Consider the following 27440-nt stretch of genomic DNA (forward strand, 5'->3'; position numbering starts at 1 on the left):
TGTCCCGTACTATAATAAATTTCATTTTTTATTAAAAAAAATTGCAAATAACAAATTTAGCTACCTCTCAAAAAAACAAACAAATTTAGCTAAAGTTTCCATGTCCTATATAGTCTTTTGATTAAACAAAATGGTGACGAATAACTGAAACTTATTTTGGTACTAACCTGAAATACATTTTGATACAAGGATACTCAATCAAATGATCAAATTTGGTATTATTCCATTGACATAAATAACCAAATCAAATGTATCAGAATCATAGATGGAAAATTAGCAGAGTATCATTTCTGATTTAATTCATCAACAACATTAGTAACTTAATTACCTTTTTCACTCCCCTGTCATATGCATAGGAACAAAACACATTCTTCCTAATATCAGACAAGGGACAAAATAAAACATTAAAAACGAAGATCAAACAAAACACATAAGATTCATCTAAATACACCTCCACAATAAACTAAATAAACCTTCCAAGTTTTATTTTGAGATTGACTTCATCTTTCAACCTGAAACTGTGACACAAACATAGACACATCTTTGATCTGAAGTGTCAGTGCCCGAGTTCGACCAACTTTTCTCGTTGTTCAACATTTAACACTTCAAGTACTTCCCATCATCACAGCACAATTCCTAATGAAATGATTAAGCTGAACACTTCCACAATCAATTTGCTTCCATTTCAATTTCTCACCCTCAGGATCAGGACAACAAGTATAAATGGCCAAAGCGCGTTCTTTATGCGAAACAGAAGGTGCACCAATAACAAGTAGCTCATCACCAAGTGATTTAAATGCGACACCCCAACCGCCTTGTGCATCAGCTCTCACAGGCGCAACGCCTAATTTTTTCCAGTTATTGATCCCTTTCAAATACACTTTCAGCTCATTAGTAGAAGCATCGAGCGTATAAAGTTCATTATTAACAACAGCTATTAGAGGGGGAGAATGCGAATCCGAAAGTGGAATGTCTTTCAACATATCAGGAATCAAATTCCATGTGTTTGTTTCTTCGTCGAAAAACTCACAGGAAATGAGATCCTTTCGATTCTCGTCCTGTCCACCAATAACATAGAATCTCTTGTCCATGTAACATCCTGAACAAAATTTTCTCTTTGAATTCATCTTCGGTAAAGGTTTCCAAGTTTTTGTTTTCGAATCATATTTCTCAGCAGTGTCCAAAATTTCGCTATAGGTGTTTGTTTCCAAACCACCTGCAACAAAAACAAAATTACCAGAACTAGCTGAAGCAAATAGGCACCTAGGATTAATCATGAATGGACCTTTAAACCATTCATTAGTATCCGAATCATATCGCCAAAGAACAGGTCCGTCGAATTCTTTGCCCGAAACAAATAACTCTGACCCTGCTGAAAATGATTCTTTATCACCAAATTCAAAGCTGTAATCCGATTGAATCCTTGGAAGCTTCCTGCTTGATTTGAAAGGCCATTCCATACCCCACCAATTGCTTTCGCCGCTAGCTAACATAAAAACGGATGGTTCTTTGAGTCCTAACTCTTTCCTTATTTTGTAGATCTCGCCGCTTTTCATCAGAGTTAAAAATCTCTTGTTTAGAAAAGATAGTTTCCAATGTTGTGATCTTGGAAATCTCGCCAAGATCGATGTCTCTAGCTCGTCGCTGAGACTGAGATTATAATCTGCATCCTGAGGTAAAGATTCTTCTTTCGTTGAAGAACCGTTGCCATCGGAGGGTGGTAACAAGTCTAGAATTCTCATCTTTTGTGCTGGAAAATTGTGGTAACTAAAGTAAAAGTCACTACCAAAATTTGGAACTGGTAATGCTTTTTTATTAGTCATAATAGATCATTCAAAAGGAAATGCTTCTCTTTTTTCTGTTTCTTTGCTCTACAAAATCCTCTTAACAACTCATAATCAATCTCCTGTAACATCATAAAGAAAAATCAGACAGAATCAGCATCAACATAGCAACATAGTTTCTCTTTTGTCATAAGATGGAACAAACATACATGCATAAATATACAATCATTAAAGAGACATGTTGAGTAATTATACTATATTAACAAACAGACAGAAACATCACAAAAAGAATAAAAACCAAAAATCTTCTTCATAAGTTATGAAGTGATAGGTTAATAGTAAAATCAAAATCATATATTGAAAAACAGATTCAGATTTTTGTTTTTCTTTTCTTGCATGATGGAAATTCTTGAAATGAGTCAAATAATTTTCTCACATAAATAATAAGATATGCAAGACAATGATTCAACAATTAAAAAAAATACATACTAATATTTTATTTGATTTGATTAGTTATAGCTTTTGACATAATTTATAAGAAATGATTCATAGACAAACCTATATTTTATTTTGATATAATTTATAAGAAATGATTCATAGACAAACCTATATGAGGCAAAGATGCTGCTTAACCAGATGAAGGAACTCCAAGCACAGAAACCAAAAGCCATCACATCCTGAGATTTTGATCAGCATTTACAGCAATAAAACATCACAAAAGTTGATAAACAAAGATTTCAAGACAAGGGTTTTTTGTGCAAATATATATGTATATTCAACAAAACAAAGAAAAAGGCTGCAAAGAAGAATAGAGAAGAGAAACTCCCATAAGGCAAGGCTTTCACAAAATATATATATATTAAAAAAAATAAAATAAAAACTAAAAAGAAAGAAAGAGAAAAGAAAAAGCCACTTGCAAAGGTGTAGCAAACAAGGAAGAAGCCAAGTCAAAGATGGTAGTAAATAGTGTAATAAACGTTACAAAATATGTAATCAAAACATAGAGAAAAGATACGTTGTTGTTGAACTATAATAATTAAGGTTCATGTTCTTTCTTCTTAGTTGTAAAAACATAAAACATCATAGAACATGTGATGTTTGAATTTGAGATTGCAGTGAGTGAGTGAAGTAGAGAAAACAATACTAAGGAAAAGAGATCCAACATTGGAGACAACCAAAATTTGCTGGAAAACATATATGATTAATTTTTTAGTATATGCTAAGCTTTTAGTACATTATTATTATTATTAAAATATGCATTAAACCGCGCACTATTACCATAGTATTATTTAATTGTCCATTTGAGAATAAAAAAATGCAAAGGGATTTTTGAGAGAAGGACAACTGTGCTTTCACACAGTGAGTGAGGTGCTCATGATGCAACAGCAGTCCAATATGAAAGAGAAAAGAATGTTTAAAAATAGCATAGGGGATGAGAAAGTGACACACATTGGTTAGGTTCTTCTCTCTCTTCTTTTTAATTGATTATTTAAGTTCTCCATCATCTGTTTTTATAATTTTTTTTAGGGGAAGTTTCTCTTCTCACCATGAAAAACTGTTAATTTAATAAAACAGAAAGGAATAAAAAATTTGGAGTATCAATTTTGGTAAGTTATATTTTTTTATAAAGTTAAGTAGGGTTAAAAAACAGATTTGCTATCTCAGTTACTACTTGATTATTTCTTTTACTAAAGTTACAAATGATTTAATAAAATCTGAATTTCTCTTTTCCCTAAAGAGAAAAATATCTGAATTGTTTCATATATTAAAAAAATTGAATTGGAGTTTCAGTTTGTGAGATATTGTTTTAAGAATCATAATTTGAGAAGTGATTCAAAATTGAATGATCAACGATTTTTTAGTAATTTGAGATATTCATTATAAAATGAAGCTAAGTAAAACTTGATTAATAATTATTTCAACTAATATTTGAATAAGTTCTTCAAAATAGAAGTATATGTTATTAATTTAAGTTCATTAACCATTTAAATACAACCACTTAATTATTCAATGACCAGCACCTAGATATAATACAAATATTCAAAATACATGTCCAAGTCAACCACTTCACATATGTCAATGCACAATTTTGACCGTTAATATCTTTAATTATCTAAAGCAAAAAATTATATAAATTTAATATTTTGAAAATATTTGTCGAGACAAATCAAACAACATCTTACATGCTAATATTTGTATTTATACATTAGTTAAAAAATGGTCAAAGTAAGTCAAGTGAATAGTGCACATTGCAAAAATTGGACATGTATTTTGAAACGGGGGGAGTATAACATATATTAAAGGATCTCTTTGTCAGGTCAGGATGTCGCGGTCAACAGTGATTGGCTTTTAGATGGAGTAGTCTAGGTGACAAGAGATAGTACTCTGTCATCCTTCTCGGAAGATGTATGTGTGGGGTATCTTTGACTAAGGGCGAGATTTTCAAGGCTTTTCTAAATTTTGACGCAGCAATTCTGCTCGATGGGATCTTTGGGTTCATTGGAGGGTGGTAGCTAGGTTTGGGATTTGAGATGGAGGGGGAAGCTTTTTGTTTGGGAGGAGAACTTGGTGGCAAATTTGTTGGGGGAATTGGAGTAAAATCCTCATTATGAAGGTTCAAAATTCTAGTGTTGGAAGCATAGCTCGGATGGGATGTTCTTAGTTAGTTTGGCTTATGGCTACCTCTTCGAGGGAGTAGCAGAGTGGTCGAGTTTTTCTTCGTTCTGGCTTTTATTTGGAAAAGTTGGTCTCCTTCCAAGGTTTAAGTGTTTTCTTGGTAACTTCTCCTAGACAGGCCATAGAATTCCAAAAACCATAAAAGAGAGGCATAGATTCCAAAAACCTATTGGACCACGATTGGATGGTTCAAATCGAAAGGTCCACACCGCGAGCCATTGGGATTTAAGGCATGTTCGTGGTATGGTACGCCAACTCCTAAGTGACCCGTGTCTGAGTCTAAATTGAGCCTTGGGCCATTCCAGAACAAGACCCAATCTAGTTACTAATAAGGCTTAACCAAAAAATATCTGCTCAAGAGATTATTCAAGCCTCGGCCCATCACCCTATTATCTCCACCATACAATTATCTGTGATTTATGCTACCTTAGTAGAAACTTTCTAACCGTTTTTAGAAACTTAAGCTCTATCTACGATGTTTATATAACAAGAGACCCCTCTAAGTAAAAGATACACTATCGCATTAAGTTAAACCTCTTAACTCTTTCAAATTATCACTTACTTGAGTGTTGGAGTTCCTGAGGATAAACAACTATCTTTGGTGTGTCAACTCCATCTTCCTCCCTTTGTCTGAAGGTGAGAAAAACACAAGAAGGGGGGTTAAATTGTGTAAGCTTTTCTTGGCTTTCTTTTTCTTTGGTTGAACAGCCTGATCAGAATCTGAGGTACACAGATTCTGAAACAGAGTCTGAGTGCAACAGATTAAGTACAGTACTTTGAATTTCCTTTGCGAAAAAGAGAATTATCCGTTGTTTTCTCGTTCTTGATGTCCTTTGTCTAGTTGTACACGTAGATGGAAGATGACAAAGTAACTGCTCTACCAGATGTTGTGATAGAGACAACTCGCAGAATAAGACAAAAGTTTACGTGGATTCTAGGTCCCTCAAATCCAAGTAGCCTAATCAGATTCTGTGTCCTTCACAGAATCTGAGGAGATCACTCCTTAGCTTCAGGAGACTTCCTTCTACTAAGGACATTGACTTCTGGTTGACCTTCAAGTAGATATTCCACCATAGTCTTCTAAGCTTTCCATTCCCTTTCTGATGCTCTTCATATGTTCCTTCTTCATGATAAAGAGATCATGCACACTTGAACATATGTCAGTATATCAATTGTTCTTCAATACTTTGTTTTCATTAAAACCTAAGAGAACTTGTATGAACCATTCTTGTTCTAACATAGTCAACATGTCTTCCCAAAATCACTACCTAAGTATCAATATAACTTGTTACATTATCAAATTTCGGACTTACAAGCATAAGTGGCAAAAATGGACATTTCAAAAATTGGAGGGTTAAAATGGTTGATATAGAGGGACTTAACTTAATTGTATTTAAACTTAAACCCTTTTCCCATTTCCATTTATTTTCATACAAAAATGGATGCTTTCTTCATTCTCAAATTCCTAATATAGGTTGGACTATGAAGATAAAAACGTGGACCACTTACAATTCATCCAACATTATTTGGCAACAAAGCAGGTTTGGTTTAGCTATCTTCTTACTATCTGTGTACCTCATCATCAAAATTTCAACATTTGGGGGATTTGAAGGAATCTCAACCTGAATGTGTTTGAAAAGTCCAATTTTAATTCAATTCCAGTTGTTGCTTTGGCCTCAATCTTCTTTGATAAGTATAATAGATACAATAAAACATCACAATTCCAAAACATCCTACAAATAGTGCTCACCCCAATTAGAAGGCCACATCCTTGGAACATTTAGACTAAATGTGGATGTAGGTTTATTGAAGGCTGGTCATGAAGTGCATTATCTCAAAATTCAAAACCATGATGGAGTTGTGACGTTTGCTGCAACTTAAATAGAGAGAATTTCAATGTCTCCTGCTCTAGCTATTTACAATGGGCAGTGGTCCAACAATTGGACAATTTAATTTTTCAATTCGATGCTAAAATGATGGCCAAATGTGGGTAGGAAAGGAGGAAAAATTCCTCGGTACATTAGTTAGTTGGTATAGCAAAAAGTTTAGGAACTATGCTTTAGATGGGTTTATCTCAACTGGGAAAAGCATATACATACCTCATGATTTAGATCTGGGGACATTCACTGTTCATCGTCACCCTCAAAAACTACTAACCCATGACCACCGACACTACAAAACAACCACCGATGGCCCAAAATAACATCATAGTCAACTGGCCTTGTCTCAATGACTCTCCCATCCCAAAGATCGCACAAAATATCCAACCGTTAACCCAGAAAACTTTCGCACAAGCATTGAATAATGTTTGCGATATCCCTATGAGCCAATTGCCCAAACCTAGCCGGAAAGGTGATGATTTCGCTATACAAATCCCAGATGATGAGTACGATATTGGTTTTGAAGACTGTAAGAACAACCTCCACGCTAGCGTTATCTGGCCTAAGGGTTCAACTCCCCTGACGGTGTATTCCTTACGTGAAAAATTAAAGCTTCTTTGGAAGGGTTTAGGGCGTTGGGGAGTAACATCCCTGGGCAGGGGTTACTATGAATTTTGTTTTTCCTCTGTGGAGGATGCTCGTAGCGTTCGCTCGGTGGCTTCGTGGAGCCTAAATCCTGGGATCCTCAAGTTGTTTCCATGGACCAAGGAGTTTGATTCAAATACACAAAGGAACGCTTCAGCCCAGGTGTGGTTGCGCATCTATGGATTGTCACAGGAATATTGGAGGCCAAAGATTCTGTTCGCAATTGCAAGCAGCGTAGGTACGCCAATCTGTACCGATTCAAATACAGGAAAGAGTAGATTCGAACGTACCTTTGGACACTTTGCAAGAGTGTTGGTAGACATTGATTTGACCTGTGAGTTGAAATACAAAGTGCTGGTGGAGAGGAAAGGGTTTGCAAAATTTGTGAACCTTGACTATGAGAGGATCCCTGCATACTGTAAATCCTGTAGTATTATAGGTCATTCTGATGAAAATTGCAGGAAAAATATGACAAAGATTATGGATAAGTCTGGTAAAAATCAGGCAGATAAAGAGGGGAACAAAGGAAGAGGAAATGCGGATATCAGGGGAAAAGAACCAGAGTTGAACAATGTTGCAACAGAAGCGGACAAGAAAAGGGGAAATGCTACTGATGTCAGTTTAGAAGACACTGCCAAGAAAGCAATTGAAATTGCTACCTCTGGAGACTCCCATTCAACAACTCAGAACAGGCCTCACAATGATAACTCTTTTAAAGTTCTGCAAGTTGATGAGAATGCTGATAGTGATGATACTGAAGATTCAAGTTCTGAGTTTGTGGATGCAACACAGTTGCAGGACGAAGCTCATCCAACTCATAAGGTTTCATCAACTGAAAGAAATCAGAATGATAAGCAATTTCTTCATGAAGAATGGGCTAATTTAGCTGAAAAAGAAACTGATGATTTGGAAATGACAAGACCTGCTGGTGATGTGGTTCCAACAGTTACTGAAGACATGGAGGAGTCAGAAATAAGACAGCAAAATGACATTGAGGAGCCCACTTTGAATGAAGAATTCCAGGTTGTGATAAACAAAAAGAAAGCACAAAAACCAAAAGCTAGTCAGGTAAAAAATAGTTACTCAACTAGGTCCAAACCTAGTAACTCTTCATCTTTTAGATGAAGATCTTCTTTTGGAACATAAGGGGTCTTGCGAATACCCCCTCAAAAAATATTCTCAAAAGACTTATTATTTCAAACAAACCTGACATTATTCTATTAGCTGAACCTTGGTTAAGCTATGATAAATTTCCCCCCAACTGGTTTCACAGATTAGGTTTCAAAATGTTTGCTTGCAATACCAAACAAAATAACATCCCCACCCTTTGGTGTATTTGTAGTTTGTCCATTGATCCCTCTATTATAGACATTTCTGACCAGCAGGTTTCTTTTTCAATTACCATTAATAATTTGAGATTTGGAGTCTCAGCAATCTATGCCTCTACCTGTTATAGACACAGACGTCATCTTTGGAGTGATCTCTCCAGAGTTCATAACAGCATTCACATTCCATGGTGCTCCATCGGAGACTTCAATGCTATCATAGGAGCTCATGAATATAGAGGCTCCTCTATTCCTGCTAGAACTCCCATGATCGAATTTTTGAATTGGTCGGATGGTGATAATCTAGTTCATCTTCCAACCAGGGGAGTCCAGTACACTTGGTGTAATAAAAGAAATGGTAGAAGGCTCACAGAAAAAAGACTAGACAGGGCACTATGCAATCATGAATGGTTAGATTCTTGTACTTCAGTTTCTGTTTCATCTCTCATTAACCACCATTCTGATCATCATCCTATTATAATGGAATCAAAGTTTTCTGAAATTTTGGTTCCTCGTCAATTCAAGTTTCTAAAAATGTGGACTTTGCATGATGATTGTATAAATGTTGTTGCTGCTAGTTGGAATCAAACTTTTGTTGGCTGTCCAATGTTTGTTTTATCTCAGAAACTAAAATACCTCAAAAACAAACTGAAGGCCTGGAATAAAGAAGTATTTGGTAATGTGCATGCCTTGGTAGCACATGCTGAATCTCATCTGAACCATATCCAATCTCAATTAGATTCTTTAGGACATACTGATACCCTGTTAGAACAGCACAAAATGGCCCAAATCACTCTTGAGAAAGAATTAGAGAAGGAAGAAACTTTCTGGAAAGAGAAAGCTAATGTCAAGTGGCATTTAGAAGGAGACCGGAACACAAAATATTTTCATAACCTAGCCAAGCTAAAAGCCAAAACCAACAAAATCTCAACCATCAGACACGATGAACACTTGATATCAGATCCAGAGCATATTGCAGAACACATAACTAACCATTTCAAATCTATTTTTTGCACTTCTTCTATTTTGCAGGATAGCAGGTTGGTGGAAGAAGCAATTCCTTGTTTGATTTCTGAATCCATAAATAACATGTTAACTCTTACTCCTTCCAAGGAAGAAATTCACAAGGCAGTTTTTGCTTTAAATAAGGATGGGGCCCTTGGACCTGATGGATTCGGAGCAGTGTTTTTCCAAACTTACTGGCACATTGTCAAAGGGGATGTGGAGAATGCTGTTTTGGATTTTTTCATCAACAGCTGGATGATGCCAAATTTTAATGCTAACACCCTCATCTTGATTCCTAAATCTCAGAATGCAGATACTGTCTCTCAATACAGGCCAATAGCTTTGGCCAATTTCAAATACAAGATTATCTCAAAGATCATGGCAGATAGAGTTGCAACTATAATGCCAATCATCATTTCACCAGAGCAGAAAGGTTTTATTCAAGGAAGACAGATCAAAGATTGCATTTGCCTTGCTTCTGAAGCTATTAATCAACTTGATAAAAAGTCTTTTGGAGGGAACTTAGCTTTCAAAGTTGACATTGCCAAAGCTTTTGACACTATAGAGTGGCCTTTTCTCTTAAAGGTGTTAAGAGCTTTTGGTTTTAATGAAAAGTTCTGTAACTGGATCAAGGTCATTCTGGAATCTGCTACCTTGTCAATTTCTATTAACGGGGCACAACATGGATACTTCAAATGTAACAGAGGAGTTAGACAAGGAGACCCTCTCTCCCCTCTTCTTTTTTGCATAGCAGAGGATGTACTTAGCAGATCAATTTCTTTACTAGTGGAGAAAGGCAAGATTAATCTTATTAACAGTTCTAGATATCACAACATACCTTCTCATATCATGTATGCTGATGATGTTATGATCTTCTGCAAAGGGAATCTTTCTTCGGTAGAGGCTCTCATTGATTTATTCAAAAGATATGCTGATTGTTCAGGTCAATGCATCAATCCGGCAAAATCAACAATCTTCTCAGGTTCAATTTCTAGGGGCAGACTTGATTATTTGGTTAATTTGCTTGGTTTCAAATCTGGCAATCTTCCATTTAATTACCTGGGAGTCCCTATTTTCAAAGGTAAGCCCAAAGCCTCTCATCTTCAGCCTATTGCCGACAATATCAAAACAAAATTGAATTCTTGGCAAGCTTCCTTTTTGTCTTTAGCTGGTAGAGCTTTATTAATAAAATCTGTCATTCACCCTATGCTTACTCATAGTATGGCTGTTTACTCTTGGCCTAAAGCTTTATTGAAAGATATTGATAAATGGTCCAGGAACTTCTTATGGAGTGGTAATACTGAGATAAGGAAGATGGTAACTGTTTCTTGGCATAAAACTTGTAAACCTTTTGTTGAAGGGGGCTTAGGCATCAGGTCTTTGGTTAGACTTAATGAGGCAAACAATTTAAAACTTGCCTGGGAAATGTTACACTCAAATCAGCCTTGGGCGCAATCTCTTAAAGACAAAGTCATCAAAAAAAGTAGGCCAATTGCTTATCATGTGTCATCATCAATTTGGAGCAGCATTAAAAGTGAGTATCCCATTATTCTAGAAAATTCTTCTTGGTTGCTTGGAAATGGAGAGAACATCAATTTCTGGTCTGATAATTGGTGTGGTGTCAATATAGCCGACAACCTGAATATTCAGGATAATGCCTCTGTAAATCTAGCTGCTACAGTCAATGAATTCATTGTGGACAATAGTTGGCACATTCCAACCTCCTTGCAGCAAAATTTCCCCCAGCTACAAAACCTCATTCAGCACATCACCATCTTGAAGATGCCGGTTGAAGATAAGCTTGTCTGGAAATGGACAAAAAATGGAGACATGCCCCTGAAAGAAGCCTATTTGCATAAGGCACCAGCTGGTCAAAGATTTCATTGGGCCAATAATATTTGGAGCCCTGACATACCACCTTCAAAATCTCTGATTTCATGGAGGCTCATGCACGATAGAATGCCAACAGATGATAAGTTAATGAAGAGTGGTTGCAGCTTAGCTTCCATTTGTAACAATTGTTCAGTACAAGCTGAATCTACTCTTCATTTGTTCTCTCAATGCAGATTTGCTGTGAATATCTGGACCTGGATGGCCTCCATTTTAAACTTTCCTGTTCAGGTAAATTGCATAGAAGATATTTGGAAGCTTTGTGATAGGAATTGGACACCTCAATGTAAAGTGGCCATTAAATCTTGCTTGGTGAACATAATTAGCACAATATGGTATGTCAGAAACCAAGGAAGATTCCAGAACAAAAAGATAACATGGAAAGTTGCGGTTAATTTTATTATTTCGCATTCTTCTATGTCCGGAAACAAAACTGCTAAGACGGCTGCTGTAGATATGACAGAGTTTGTGTTCCTCAAGGCTCTTAAAATTAACATTCACCCCCCGAAAGCTCCCGTTGTTAAAGAAGTGATTTGGCAGGCTCCTCTTTCAAATTGGCTCAAGGTGAATACAGATGGTGCTGTAGTGAAGAACCCGAATAGGGCAGCTTGTGGAGGTATCTTTAGAAACTCTTTTGGTTTTACAGTTGGCTGCTTTGCTCAAAATTTAGTAACAGATTCCGCTTTTGAAGCGGAAATTCTTGGTGCAATAACTGCTATAGAGATTGCACATCAGAAAAGGTGGTTAAATCTGTGGTTGGAGTCGGACTCCTTGCTTCTAGTTATGGCCTTCAAAGATGCTTGCATGGTTCCTTGGTCCTTAAGAAACAAATGGCTTAATTGTCTACAGTTATCCAAAGAAATGAATTTTATGGTTTCGCATATTTTCAGGGAGGGTAATGGTTGTGCAGATAGTTTAGCAAATGTTGGTTTAAGTTGCACTGAGTTTGTTTGGTGGAACTTCCCCCCTAGCTGCATTAGTGATGAAGTTGTTAGAAATATGTTGGGTATGTCCAACTACAGATATGTTACCTTCTGAGTAAGGTTCCTTTATTTTTCTTCAAACTTTGTATGTTTACTCTTTTTTATTATTGAATCTGAGTAGTGTGCTTTGCACTACCCTTGTTTTAAAAAAAAAAAAAAAAAAAAGATGGGTTTATCTCAACTCAAATTCAATATACCAATTGTAAGGATGTTGTTATAAGTTAACAAGAATTGAGTGTTATATCCAAAAATGTCTACAACATTTTTTTCACCAAATTTAATTACCAAAAATCATATAATATTCTTTCCAAATACAAAATATAGAATAATTGAAAAATTCTCTACTACATTCTTCTCTGCATTTGTTACCTCATCTCTTACTAGATGAGCTAATCTTCCATTACACATGCTTATTAAATGGCTTCCTCCTTCTGATATGAAGCACTTGATTTGTAGTACATGGTTTAAGAATTTTTTTTTTTCTCTTAGGCATTAGGCTTCCTTTAGTCTGTTTTTATTACGTTCGTATTCATTAAAAAAAATGGGTGTCACTTTTGTGGTTTTTATTGAGACTAATTATCAATTAATTGATGGTGGGATTCCATGGCATGCACCTACAATTCTTATTTTAATTTTGTTGTAAAGTTTTAGCGCAAAAGAAACATTGGTCGTAAATTTTGAGCACAATATTTTTTCTTTTGAAATGGCTTGAACGCAAATATCTGTCCAAATTATTTTAGTTTGAAATAGATGGAAAATATGATTGTAATTTTTTTTTAAGGATACATACATATATATTGTCAAATTAAAAAAAAATTACGTTGCAAGCACATTACAACCCATCATATGTTTGACTTTAGTAGTGATTATAATAAAAATCAAATGTTTCTAATAATCTAATAATTACTATTGATTAACAAAGTAAAAAAACTCAAAAACACACTCACTCAAACTGCAAATTTAGGTTTTGATGGGGTGTGAGAAGACTTGGCAAAGAGGTGAAAAAAGAAAAAGAAAAAAAAAAGGAGCGAAAAATAAATGAAAATTTATAGTTGATTTGATTTATTATTTGAGATTAATGAGAAACAACATAACCCAAATTATTATTTTATTTGAAGGATAACCCAAATTATTTTGTTGACAACTTTGAAAAGAAAAGTGAACTTTCTTTAAGACAAAATTATCCTTAACCAAAAAAAAAGTTAAATAATACTCATTTGGGAACAACTTTGATAGGGTTTTTACGATCCTAGGGTTTTCTTGATTCCTCTTCGCTGGAATCACGGTGGTTTGCCATCGCCTCCTTGCATGCCTCTCTTGTTTCTCATGGGTGGATTCCATATATTGTCGACTAGTGCAACCACATCGATGCTCATAGTATCACAAACATTGAGTGACACTTACACCGCAATTTTGGAAACCTCTATGTGACCGCTATGTTACGCGTGTCTGACATTTTCTCAGCTTTTCGGCTCCATCATGGTGTTCCATTGTCCATGGCCTTGCGTGACGGATCTACATCAACAACCACCAAAATCTCTCATTCACTTTGCTCAAGCACTTTGATGCAAAACTTCAGTTGATAATGCTAAGCTTCTACCTCCATCGGTCACGGGGAAATCATTATGTATCAAAATCGATCAAATAGATTAAGAAAAGGGACTTGCTATCTGACATAAAACTCTTCATGGTTATTTGGTATTGAACAAAGGAGATAAACCTTACATGGCTAGGGACGTGAAATATGAAATTATGCAAGATTTGGAAGACGTCTGAAAAGTGGAGAATGATATCATTGGGGAAAGGTTTTTTCGAGTTTCAATTCTCAAATGGTAATGATATGTGCAAAATTTTGGCGCAAGGTATGGTTAATCTTAGTCTCAAGGATCTTACGTCTTTCATAAGGGATGAAGGATTTTAACTAGTATACACATGCACATATTTAAATTGAGCTGATGGAGTTACCACAATAGTACTGGGGAGATCAAACGTTGTTTGAAATAGAAAATGAATTTAGCATGCCTATTACGTTAGATACCGCAACACAAAATCGAGTGGATATGGATCTTTATTTTTTTTCTCGATTTAATAAATGTCAATATTTTATTCTTTTTTTGGGATATTTTGAATGAAATATGAGTTTTTATGTTTGTATGATGAAGATTTTGGTTTGTTTAAGAGTTTGATGATTTTTTGGTAAGTTTACTTTAATGAGTTTTTGATTTTTTTTTTTTGATAAAAAAATATAATCATGTTAACAATTGATAACATAAAAGATTAAATTGGAAAAAAGAGACAAAAGACGAAATTGTTACCTCAAATTTAGTCAATGGACAAATTGTATAATTTTATCTATTTTTTGTAGCACTTTATAATACTATTGTAAAGTTAAAAGTTTGCTTGTTTTGTATATAGGCCTTCCTATTGGTAGTGACTCTTGTCGGGTCGAATTTTTGGGACCTGATGGTTAGCAGTATAAAGTCTCGCCTATCAAGCTGAAAGAGTAGAAATCTTTCTTTTGGTGGTCGTCTTGTTCTCCTGACATCTCTTCATGTCTATGCCCTTTCCTTCTTCAAAGCTCCCTTAGCTATCATTTCCTCTATTAAATATCTTTTAATTCGTTTTTTTTTGTGGGGGCGGGGAGTGAGATAGGAAAATTTCTTGGATAGATTTGGAGTCCATTTGTTTGGACAAGGAGGTTGGTGGTTAGGAGAATCAGAGAGTTAAATATTGTGTTCTTGGGTAAGTGGTGCTGGAGGTTGGCGGTGGAGAGAGGGCCTCTGGTTTTGAGTCTTGGTTGCTAGATATGGGGTTGTTGGGGCATGTTGCAGGAGGGCTGTACAGATGGTTCAGTTTGGTGGAGGGAGATAGCAGATATTTGTGATGGTGTTAGAGTGGCAGCGACTAGCTGGTTTGCCAATAATTTGCGGTGTAATGTCGGTAACAGTGCTACTAGTTTTTTCTGGTTGGACAGGTGGGTGGGTGATGTCCCTCTTCGGGATATGTTTCGTCGGTTATTTGAGCTCTTTGATACCAAAATGTCGTATGTAGCTCAAATGTTTGCTTTAGGTTGGGGCGTGGGTGGTGAGGCTTGGAAATGGAGGAGAAGATTTTGGGCGTGGGAAGAGGAGATGGTAGAGGATTGCAGAGCTTTACTACTGACTATTTCCGTGCAGGGTGATATTCTGGATGCTTGGTCTTGCCGGACCCAACTATTGGGTATTTTGTCAATGGTGCTTACCGCATTTTTTCTAACTGGATACCTCCTCATGAATTCGTTCCCTCGAATCTCTTGTGGCGGAAAGATGTTCCGTTGAAGGTGTCAGTGTTTGTTTGGCGGCTTTTTCGAAATAGATTGCCATCTAAAGGGAATTTATTTCGAAGAGGTATTCTACCTCAAGAGTCCCAATTGTGTGTTAGAGGTTGCGACTTGGTGGAAACATCACATCATTTATTTCTGGGTTGCAGCTTTTTTGGTTCTATTTGGCATCTTGTTCAACTTTGGCTTGGTGTCCATTCAGCGGATCCGTCACGGATTATGGACCGTTTTTACAGTTTGGCAGCTTATCAGGATATACTACATCAAAGCGTTCGTTCATGTTACTGATTTGGTTTGCGACTTCTTGGGTGATCTGGAAGGAAAGAAATGACAGGAGTTTCCATGGTAAAGAAAACACTCATATTCAGCTTTTGGAGAAGATTAAGCTTCTTTTCTTTTGATGGTTTAAAGCTAAATTTGTTGTTTTCCCGTATCAGTTTTACACTTGGTGCCGAAGCCCTTTTCTTTGTTTGGGCATTGTTAATTGATTTATGGTTTGTTGAACTCTTGTTGTAATTATTCGGCTCTCTTCCCTAGCACATCTTGTGCTGGGAAAATAGTCTGATCGTAGTAATATATTTCATTTTGATCTCTAAAAAAATACTATTTTCCTATATAAATTCATGTCTGTATGTATCCTGCGTGTAATTGCATAAACAAATTCTTTATATCAAATCAGACAACATAAATAGCAAAACCATTAAATATTGAATTAAAAACAAATTTGAAAAAAGTGGAATAAAGTTTGCAAACAACTAAATCAGAATATAGAAGCTTCTTTTAAGTTCTCACAACGTGAAATGAGAGAACAAGTAGGTAGAGTAGAGGGTATAGTAATTGAACTATGCAATCAGTCTCTCCTTGACCCAATAACATATGCCAAAACCAACCTTCAAAACGAAATTAACATCCTAGTATCGTTTAAGCTTTAAGGCATTTAGCGTACTCTTCAGGGATTTTAAATTAAAAAAAAATATTTATTAAAAAAGTTAAGATATTTAAAATCCTTAAAGAATATTATAGAGACACCTGTTAAAGTTCTCGTAAGCTTAGTTCAATTAACAGTAACATTGTATAATTTATGCAAGGGTTAGGGTTCGAACACCTCACATCTCCACGTTAAAATGTGTGAGCTCCAATCACTAAACTATTATACCAAAAAAAAAAAAATACAAAGACACCCATTAACATTTCCTTTATCATATTAACAAATAAAAGACATTATTCTATAGTTTCCAAATTGGGCAGGACACATAAACAATATTTGTTGATGAATTTGGGAATCTCACCATACAATTTTATTGACCACTAGCCTTATAGTTTGGTGCCATCTTATATTACTACTATTAAATTAAAAAGGAAGAAGAAAGTACAGTGCACCATTAATTCATTGATTAAGATTACTTTTTTTAGGGTGGATTACAATTTCAAAGAAGAAAAACCAATAGACTAGTGTTTCAATTGTTTCAATAAAAAAAGACCATTGTTTCAATTGTGCTTTTCCTTTCGGATATGGAGTCAGCAATCAGAAATTTATTAATAGTGTATTTTATTATTTTATATTTTTTGTAGTATGATTAGAGTGTGTCAATGTAATATGTCTCAATGTAGCACCGCAAATATTAAACAATGTTCTAAAGAATCGCACGCAAAACGTAATTGTGAATGATTCTTGGGGACTCAATAAGGTCATATTCCTTCTGCACTACCATTAGTGGGAGTTTTCGTGCTACGTCTTCAATTTATTTATGTGCCAACTTGATTGATGAAATGAGCTTTCTTCATGGAATTTCATGAGAAAGTAACATTGACAATGATATGCTAAATATAGTTATTTTAGATTTAAATATACTCTCTCAATATTTTATTATATATGTCGTTTTAGAAGAAAAAAAAATTATGTTTTATTATTTGTCACTTTCCAATATCCATGCACTATTAATGTTTCTTTACTTGTTAAACGGTGTGATGAACCTCTAGATTGTATACACATATAATAAGATTAAGGTTCTTGCATTATTGAGTATGCATTCTACCTTTTTTTTTCTTGTGCACTGGGTTAATTTTATTTTTATTTTTATGATGCCCGGAGTTCGAACCCGGGACCTTACATATATTATGCATTGTCCCAACCAACTGAGTTAAACTCACCTGAGTTAATTATTTTTCTTTATTACAGGGTTAATTATTTGTTAAATCGTATTTTTTATATATAATATAGTAGAGCTTTATTTTGCTGCTAAAAAGATATTCAATGGAAAAAAGGGTTAAAGAATATATCATATTTGTGTTTGTGTGTGGCTATTATGCTAATTAAGTACAACAAAAAACTGTTAGAATTTCTTCTAATATTTTGTGGGCTACAATCAATTGTTGGTTTTGGTTTTAATAAAAACGGACTGATATTGTGATCCATTTGATGATGCTTAGGCCCTAATAAAAGTGATCAATTAATAATGGGCTTTTGGGCACTTAATCTGATTTGTGTAGAAACATAGTGTAGGCCCAAACACTAGGCCCATGATGGGTGGTGCCTAGGGTTGCACGGTTATAAATAGAGAGGCTAGGTCCCCTTTGCCATCACTCTGACTATTCTGCTCATTAGCGGTTTGCCCCATTGAAAACTCTAAGTTTGGAGCATGTGAAAGGCAAAGGAAGACTTTGTCTCAAATCTCGGTGAGTTCAGTGATCATGGTTTCCAAGTAAGTGTGTTCTAATTTCATATAATAATTCGATCTTTCGATTAAATTGTTTACATGTGGTATCAGAGCCTAATATTATATGATTTAGAACCCTAATTTTAATTTTTTGGTTAATCATGCGGTTACGAGATTTTAATTTTGATATGTGCTTGTGTGTGCGGTGGTTGTTTTAAAATTCAATTATATTTTTTATTGGCATATGTGTTCCGCCGCTGCCGTCACTTTATTCAGAGTGCACTATTGAGAATCAATGATTTTATAACAAAAACAAACTAATAATGTTTTGTTAATCTTAATTTTGTTACAACATCTAATCTCGTAAAGTTTCGGTTTCTGGTTTAATCAAAAATCAAAAGTTGCAACTTATTTGATTGCATTCTTGGTTGCTTGTATTTTTGGTTGATGTCATATAAATATGGATTTCGATTTTCGATGCCAACCACTTCGATTTGTGAATATGTAAAAACTATATAGAATTTTGATTATTTATTCCTTTTGTATAATTATTTATAATTATAATATAAATAGATGCATGGTTGTTGCATTCAGTATATATATTATTTTATTTTTTTTATCGAATAGTTAATTGATTCAATCACAATTTTATGAAGGCACTTAATCAATTGTATATGCTTATGTATACATTTGGGTTTACAAATATATTTATATATGTCCTTCAATGAACATCCAAACCAAAAATCAAAAGGGTATATGTGTGCCATTTATTCTGGTTTCTGTTCGGTGTTTTGATGCATCTTTCAAACTTTGATTATTTGTGTTTTAATTTAGACAGAATTTATGTTCATATTTTGGCATGCGTTGATTGAATCTATATATTACAAAAGTGATATTTTTTGTGGATATTAATTTATTTTATATAAATATGGACCGGAAAAGATATGCTTCTCATCATGCAATTGAATTCAAGTTCTTAAAGTGGATATGGATATCGATTAATTTTTGAGTGATTTGTTTCTAAAGATTTAGAATTAAATCTTTTCACTTTGTCTCATTTTTTTTTTTCTCTAATATCGTTGTCATATCTTGGAATTTAATATTCTTTTCAACCTTGGTATTTTTGGCCTGATATATTTATATATATGGTCTATACTTCTTGGTGAGTTTGCATATTTGTTTATAACGTTCAACTTTGTTTTTTAAGAATTTGTTCTTGTTTTGAGCGTTCGGTTTGAATCTTTGATTTGAAAGATTTGGTTTTTCATGTTCAAATTGAATTATTGAAATTGTTTCAATTTTCAAAATTATGTGGCTGATACTCAAATAAAATATTTCATATTGTTGTATGTGTTCGGTCTTTGAATACATGGCAAACAATTTTCAATCAAAATGAAATTACTTGAACAAGAGTTTGATTGTTTTCTTTGTGGAATTTTGGAAAATTTTCTTGATCAATATGAAAGATGGTTTGAGTTTAATAATTGTTTGCTCAATTATTATTATATGTGTCAAAGATGTATTAATACATGTGAAATTGGTAAATTGATCCACTTTTGTGTGGCTCCTTCTTCTGTTAAGTTTATGGATAGTTTCCTTTATATATGACTATAGTTTCTATTCTATTATTTGAGTGGATTTGAGATTTGGTTTATGCATAGATTGAAGTTGCATGTGTGGATCCAGAGACGATTTTGAGTAGTCATGTTCAAATTAAGACCATGTATTTTTGTGCTACTCCTTTTTATGTTGTTTTTGTCACTAAAAATTGATGTTATATTTGGTTCTGTTGCCATAAGGTTTGTGGTTTTTGAAACAAATTTCACATGTTGTGATTCATTGTGCATGTGCTTCTAATGTGAATAAATATTGGCATGATTCTTATATGAATATTCCATCATGCATAATTTTATTGTATCTCAAATCCGGAAGGAAACACCATGATTAATATTTTATGGATCAAATTTTACATTTTCAAAAGGATTTGATTTGATTTTGATGGATTGATTTGTTTTGAAATTTAAGTAATTTGATTGGGATTAATTTCCAAACATATATTTTTTATTTATGGGAATAAATTTTATTCTGTGAAATGTGTAAATATTTGGTGTCAATTAAATATGAGAATCTTATAGAATTTGAACTCATATATAGAAGTGAATCTTATAGAATTTGAGTCTAAAATATTATACGTGAAAATCTCTTTTATAGAAGTGAATTATTCTATTAAAGTGTTGTAATTGTGAAATTACTTTAGACTCAATTTTATCAATCATAGCACCAAATATTTTTGTATATGAATTTATAGTTATTGTATAAATTCTATATTGCCTTGTTCTTATTTGTACGCTCACTTGCGGAATATCATAAAAGATAATTTTTGAGCAATTCTGAAGGCAATTGAAAACTATTATCCTTGTATTGTATTGATCTATTATTAGAGTCTTTCTTTTGCTATATTGGTTTGTTGTTGAATTATGAACCAATTGAGGCGATAATATGTCAAATTCTTCGAAATCTTCGCTAAGTTGTCGAAGCTTAATGGTTCTACATTCAAGGACAATTGATTACACCTTTTGAGGTTAGCCATGGTTTAATTAATTTAAATTCTTTTTATTGAATTTGATTACACGTGTTCTCTTATTATATAAGGGATGGACATATCCTATTGGTGTAATATTAATTGACATGACCATTGTGTGATAGAGAATATAGTTGAATATTTGTTTAAACATTTTAAAAATATTGGATTGATAATCCAACTATCATTCTTTATCAAGTGGGAGAATCTTACATGTCAATTACCTATAAATGAGAAACAAATATCATTTGTTGATGAATAATTTTTTATTATTATGAAGACTTACATTGAGGATATTATAGTCTTTTCTTAAATAATTTTGTGACTCTTTTGTCTTTTATCATCAATGGTGGTGAAATTCAAGTCTCATATATTTCCGCTGCGTCGGTAATTGATTTAAATCATTACTTGTTAATGAGATTATGAGTTTAGCGGTAATAGTACTCTTCCAAAATATAGCACATGATTATATGTTGATTTTCTTTTATGTGCTTTCAACGTACTTTTCTACCGCATTGTATCAAACAAAATTATGACGAATGCAAATTGAAACGATATTGACCAGTTTAGATGCATTTAAATAATGCATATTTTTTCTGTGTCGTATTTTGACAAGAGTTGTTGATTCCTATGCAAAAAGAATTTCTTGCGTTGATATAGGTCGTTACCACCAAAGTGGGACTGCCTCTATTGATTGACTGATGAAATTTCTTTTTGTAGCTTGAGGAATGTTTTTAATCGTAACATGTAGTTTCCTGCCCAAAGGTGGTTATTGCATTTTACAATTAAAAATTTATTTGGGCTAAGTTATTGGAGAATGTTTTGAACTAAGGAATTTGCCTGCCCAAAGGTGACAAATTTCTGAATTCAATACATGCTCATTGATTAACTTACCTGAGGTTTTGACTAGGGTTATAACCTTAGTTTGTACATTCTGCCCAAAGGTGATTGTACAAATATATTGGCCTCAATGTGATAGCTTGTTTATTTCGAGCTATATCTTGTCAAATAATATATTTTGACGCATTCATGTTTTGTCTCATATATTTCCTCAAAGGATAATTGTTATGCTTTTATTATGCATGCTCATTGATTAACTTATATAAGATGGAGTTATTGGAGTATATGTTGAACTAAAGAATTTGTCTGCCCAAAGGTGACAATTTCCCAAGTTCAATGTATCCTCATTGATTAACTCATTTGAGGTTTTGGCTTGGGTTTCGACCTTAGTTTGTGCATTCTGCCCAAAGGTGATTGTACAATTATATTGGCCTCGTTATAATAGCTTGTTTATTTTAAGCTATATCTTGTATTATGACATATTTTAATTCATTCATTTTTTTTCCTTATCAATGAATGGTTGTTTTGCTTCCATCGAGATCTTAAACGAGTCAAACCGTAAGAAATGGAAGTAAGATTTGGAGTTATCTCTAGGAGAACATGTCTGAACTGAATTAACCTTTTGGTAAGTGGGAGATGACTCACAAGTTAAAGTATCTGACCATAATGGTCTCCATGTGTCTAATGAAAAGTTATTGGACGTAACAATGTTGTAATTTAGGAGTAACTGTGAAGTCAGTGGGAGATGTCAACTTAATTTCAGATTAATATGATCTAGGAGTAATTGTGAAGTCAGTGGGAGATGTCACCATAATTTAACATTCTAGTTTTTTTTTTTAACTTGTTTTCTAGTTTTTAACTTGTTTTGAAAAATATCTTTCACGTAACCTTCATTTAGGATGAATCCTATTTGTGTTTTCTTGATGGAGCAACTTTGTTTTAGTTTTACTCTTGGAGGTAGAAAACTAAGTTTGAGTTTAAACTCACATAACCTTGCTCCATCCTTTATTCATCTATATAAATTGTCTCTAGTAGATGGTTCATGACTCCTTGGATCTTTTGTTGATCGTTTATTTAAGTTGTCTTTGACTTCACATAACCTTGCTTCATCTTTCATTGTCAAAACTTTTGTTGCTATAAGGTCTAATGTTGATGAAGACATTCTTTACTTTATGACATAAGCACTTGGATCATATTTATTGGGGAAAGGGCTGAGAAATTAATCAAAGTAAATATTCTACCTTTCTTAAAGTTTGATGATCCAGGTACTTGTGTGAATTGCATTAGAAGCAAATTTACTAAAACCAAAGGTTACACATAGCATTTTTGAACCCTTTGAAATTGTCGAAAATGAAATTAGTGGCTCCCAACTCCTATAATTTATGGTAATGAATCATTTATTACATTCATTGGCTTCCTAACCTTGACATTAATTGTTCTTTTAACCAAATGACTTAGGTTCATTGTTTTCAAGAGTCATTTTGAATAACATGAATATTGTGAATTCTTTTGATGCAATTAATGTGAATATTATTAATTTTTGATGATGAATTTTTCTTTCACTTGTTTTTTTTGATATATTGATGTGAATTTCCATTCAATTTAATTATTGATGATGAGATGAATTCTTGTATATATCAAATATCAAATGTGAAAAATTATAGCTCAGTGTTGAAGGGATCACTATGCCGGTGATCGACACTATTTTGGAGCTGAGACATTACATGTGAAAAATTTGAGCTCAATGTTGACAGGATCTTTATGCCGGCTGTTAACATTATTTTGGAGCTGATGTATTATGTGTGAAAATTAGAGCTCAGTGTCGTTGGGATCACTATGCCGGTGATTGACACTATTTTGGAGCTGAGGCAATGTGGTTTTCCGTGGACCACATAATTTCTCTGGCTTTACATAATTTCTCTGGCTTTAAGGCATTTGAGAGAAATCACATAATTTCTTTGGCTTTAAGGCATTTGAGAGAAATCACATAATTTCTTTGGCCTTAAGCATTTGAGAGAAATCACATAATTTCTCTGGCTTTAAGGCATTGAGAGAAATTGAGGACCGACAATGAAAATGATAGTATGGTCGATGATCACGTTGACATATCATTTCTTGCTACACTCTACACAGATGACTAGTCGACGGAATTGGTGATATTTGTAACCATGGAAGGTGTTGTATCAATTAAGGATATAACTACCGCCATGATTCGATATCATTCAGTTCTTAGTTGGACGGAGTCTTTATTAAGTGTTGCATCATGGGATCATGTAGTGGCCACATTAGGAAGTTTGTTATCAGTCCGAGAGTCGTTTTCAAAAATTATTTTTAAATTTTTATTTTTTATTTTATTTTTAAAATACACAATTGATTTTACCCAAGTGGGAGAATGTTAGAATTTCTTCTAATATTTTGTGGGCTACAATCAATTGTTGGTTTTGGTTTTAATAAAAACGGACTGATATTGTGATCCATTTGATGATGCTTAGGCCCTAATAAAAGTGATCAATTAATAATGGGCTTTTGGGCACTTAATCTGATTTGTGTAGAAACATAGTGTAGGCCCAAACACTAGGCCCATGATGGGTGGTGCCTAGGGTTGCACGGTTATAAATAGAGAGGCTAGGTCCCCTTTGCCATCACTCTAACTATTCTGCTCATTAGCGGTTTGCCCCATTGAAAACTCTAAGTTTGGAGCATGTGAAAGGCAAAGGAAGACTTTGTCTCAAATCTCGGTGAGTTCAGTGATCATGGTTTCCAAGTAAGTGTGTTCTAATTTCATATAATAATTCGATCTTTCGATTAAATTGTTTACAAAAACAATTCTACAATTAATTAATTTACAAATATATATGTGAAGACTATTCTTTCGACCTAAATAATCAATGAAATAAGCATTATCTTCTTTACTAGTAGTATAGCCTTCAAAAAATAATTCGAAGCTAAAAATAAAAAGTAACATGTGTATTATGTAAATTCAAAAGCAAGTGAGGAAAACAAATTTGATATAAGAAATAATATACATGACTATCGACGTAAATAAATAAATAAAATCATAAAACAGTGCCCGGTAAAGAACACTCTATGCTCATTCTTAAAAATTGAATAACCTTTGGAAAATGCCATGAAAAGGATCCTATCATCAATTTGGAAGGAGTGTTAATCTAGAAGGAGCGTGAAAAGTGATTATAGGAAGGAAAGGGAGATGAGTCTGATGAAAAGTGAGAGATAGGGTTTTTAGATGAGTGGTGGAGATTTTTTGGTAAGTGATTTAATTTTATTAGTAAGTGTGAAAGAAAAGAAAAAAAGGGAAAAGATTTTCGGATTTTTTTACTGAGTCAAGAGAGGGGAAAACATGTGGAAAAAAATTTAGGGTAATATTTTTGTTGACTTGAATAAAAAAAGATTTCTAATAATTTATATATAAATTAAATTTTTATTAGAAAAATATTAGCTTCGGCTAAGCCGACTCTATATCTGTTTATCAGTGTTTTTGGCAAACAACATAGCTATTTTTGATTATTACAAGCAGGATCAAACCAGAAATCCTATGACATGTTGTGCAATCTTTTTCCAAAAAATACATGTGTTCATCATATTCATAGGTTACTTTATGAACAAGACGGAATTCTGCTCTTTACCCAAATGGTTCTGCTCATTCCCAAAGTAAAAGTCTTAAATGCCCCTACGCAACTTAACATGCGTTAGTGTAATATGAACGTGACTTAAGTCATGCACCACTTAGCACTAGCGTAAGTTAACTCACGCTAGTTGGCCGGTGAAGAACAAACGTTTTTCCAACTTTGGTCAGCTTTTCAACATTAAAGAAACACGTTTTTTACCACTTTCACACTTTTTTTTTTACCACATTTAAGTTAGATACAACCTAGGTTCCCATTTCTACCTATAAATATCCTCACATACTTCCCATATTCCTCACATTATCTCCTCCCACTCTCTCCCTCTAATTCTCTTCTTTCTTTGTTTTTTTTTTCAATATTCTCTTTGGGGGTAAAAAGTGATCAAAATCCGTCGGGGTAATATAGTGAGTAGCCGACTTGGGGAAGTGATCGACCCTTGGTATAATTTTAAATCTGCTTTTTTAATCGCAGAAACTTTTTACCGTGGGTAAAAAGAACTTCTTGTGGTAAAAAAAAAAAAAACCAGATTTAGATTTAGCCCAAGGGTTGATGATGTACTTTCCCCAAGAAGGCTGCTCACTATTTTACCCCACGAAGATTGATTACTTTTTACACCAAAAAGGATAAAATAAGTAGATTTAGTGAATTAGTTCAAAATTATTGTATGAATAATTGTAATGAATGAATTATCAATGAAATAAGATGTTGTTATATGCCTCAATTTTGTTCATACCTTTTTATTTTATATTTGCTTTTATTTTCTAATGTTGTATTTAAATTTAATGAATAAATATTAATTTAGTTCATTTACTTTTATTTATATTTGTATTTATTTAAAGAATAATATCGAATCAATAATTTAGAATAATGTTAACAAAATAATTTCAGAATATTGTTAATAAAATAATTTAGAATAAAGTTAAGAAAATAATTTAGATTAATGTAACCAAAATAATTTAGAATGAAGTTAATATACACTACCTATAAAGTTAAAATACATTGAACAAAGTCAAAAAAACGTGTTCTTGAGTCCATGATTAACACTAGCGTGAGTTAACTCACGTTAGTGTTATTACTGGGCGTGAGTTAACTCACGCTAGTGTTAATCCTGGACTCAAGAACACGTTTTTTTTGACTTTTTTCAATGTATTTTAATTGATTTTACACGTTTTTGTTAAGTTTTTACACGTTTTTTGACCCTATTTATGGTAGATATAACCTATGTTACAGTCTCCCCCTATAAATACACCTCTAAACTTCCTCATTTCCTCACACCATCTCCCATTCTCACTCTCTCCCCCTATGAATCTTCTTCCTTTCCTTCTTTTTTTCCTTCTTTATTTTGGTGTAAAAAGAGAAAGAATGATAAGTAGTGGGAATGTTGGGGAAAAGATAAGTAGTGAGCAGCTTTCTTGGGAAAAGAACCACATTGGGTAAAACTAAATGTGCAGATTTAGTTTTACCCCAGGAATGTTGGTTTTCTTGTGGTTTACTTTTAGTTTTACCCTAGGAAGGTTGGTTTTCTTGTGGTTTATTTTTAGTTTTACCCTAGAAAGATAGGTTTTCTGGTGGTTTTTATTTTTTCGCAGATTTAGTTTTACCCCATTGTAAATGTAATAAGAATTATATTAATAAAATGATATTTTATATCTATTATTTTTGTTTCTTTATTTTTGTTAATTGTTGCATTTATTTGACGATTGCGTATTGAATTAATAAATTCTAATAAGATAATAAATTCGAATAAGACTAAATAAATGAATTAGAATAAATTCAGCGTGAATTTGAATAAATATTGCGATAGCGTGAATTCGAATAAAAAGTGTGATAGCTAGAATTCGAATAAAAGTGCGATAGCGTGAATTCGAATAAAAAGTACGATAGCGTGAATTCGAATAAAAAGTGTGATAGCGTGAATTCAAATAAATATTGCGATAGCATGAATTCGAATAAATATTGCGATAGCGTGAATTCGAATAAATATTGCGATATCGTGAATTCGAATAAATATTGTGATAGAGGTTTCGTTACATTACATAAACGACATGTATGTCAACAATTACATTACATTCTGGAATGTACCTTCCAACTGCAACAATTATCTTACCACTGAATGGGGCAAATTCAAACTTGCTAAGCCGCAGGACTCCAGCATACGATCAGCATCTCGAACGATGGTATTCAAGTGCCAACGAAATGAGGTCCATTCCT

General features: G+C 33.6%; 1 protein-coding gene across 1 annotated transcript; it reads right to left on the bottom strand.

Moving 5' to 3' along the window:
- Positions 1-203: 203 nt before the first annotated feature.
- Positions 204-2983, bottom strand: LOC146905439 (Galactose oxidase/kelch repeat superfamily protein). The gene is made up of 2 exons (XM_085722473.1): positions 2391-2983; positions 204-1906 (listed from the first exon to the last, which is right to left on the bottom strand). The coding sequence occupies exon 2, from the start codon at positions 1821-1823 to the stop codon at positions 606-608; it is 1218 nt and encodes a 405-aa protein (XP_085578599.1). The 5' UTR covers positions 1824-1906; positions 2391-2983; the 3' UTR covers positions 204-605.
- Positions 2984-27440: the final 24457 nt, after the last annotated feature.

The sequence above is a fragment of the Medicago sativa genome, chromosome 7, assembly GCF_051527215.1.
Source record: "Medicago sativa cultivar Bolivia chromosome 7, Bolivia_mono, whole genome shotgun sequence".
NCBI classification, from domain to species: Eukaryota; Viridiplantae; Streptophyta; class Magnoliopsida; order Fabales; family Fabaceae; genus Medicago; species Medicago sativa.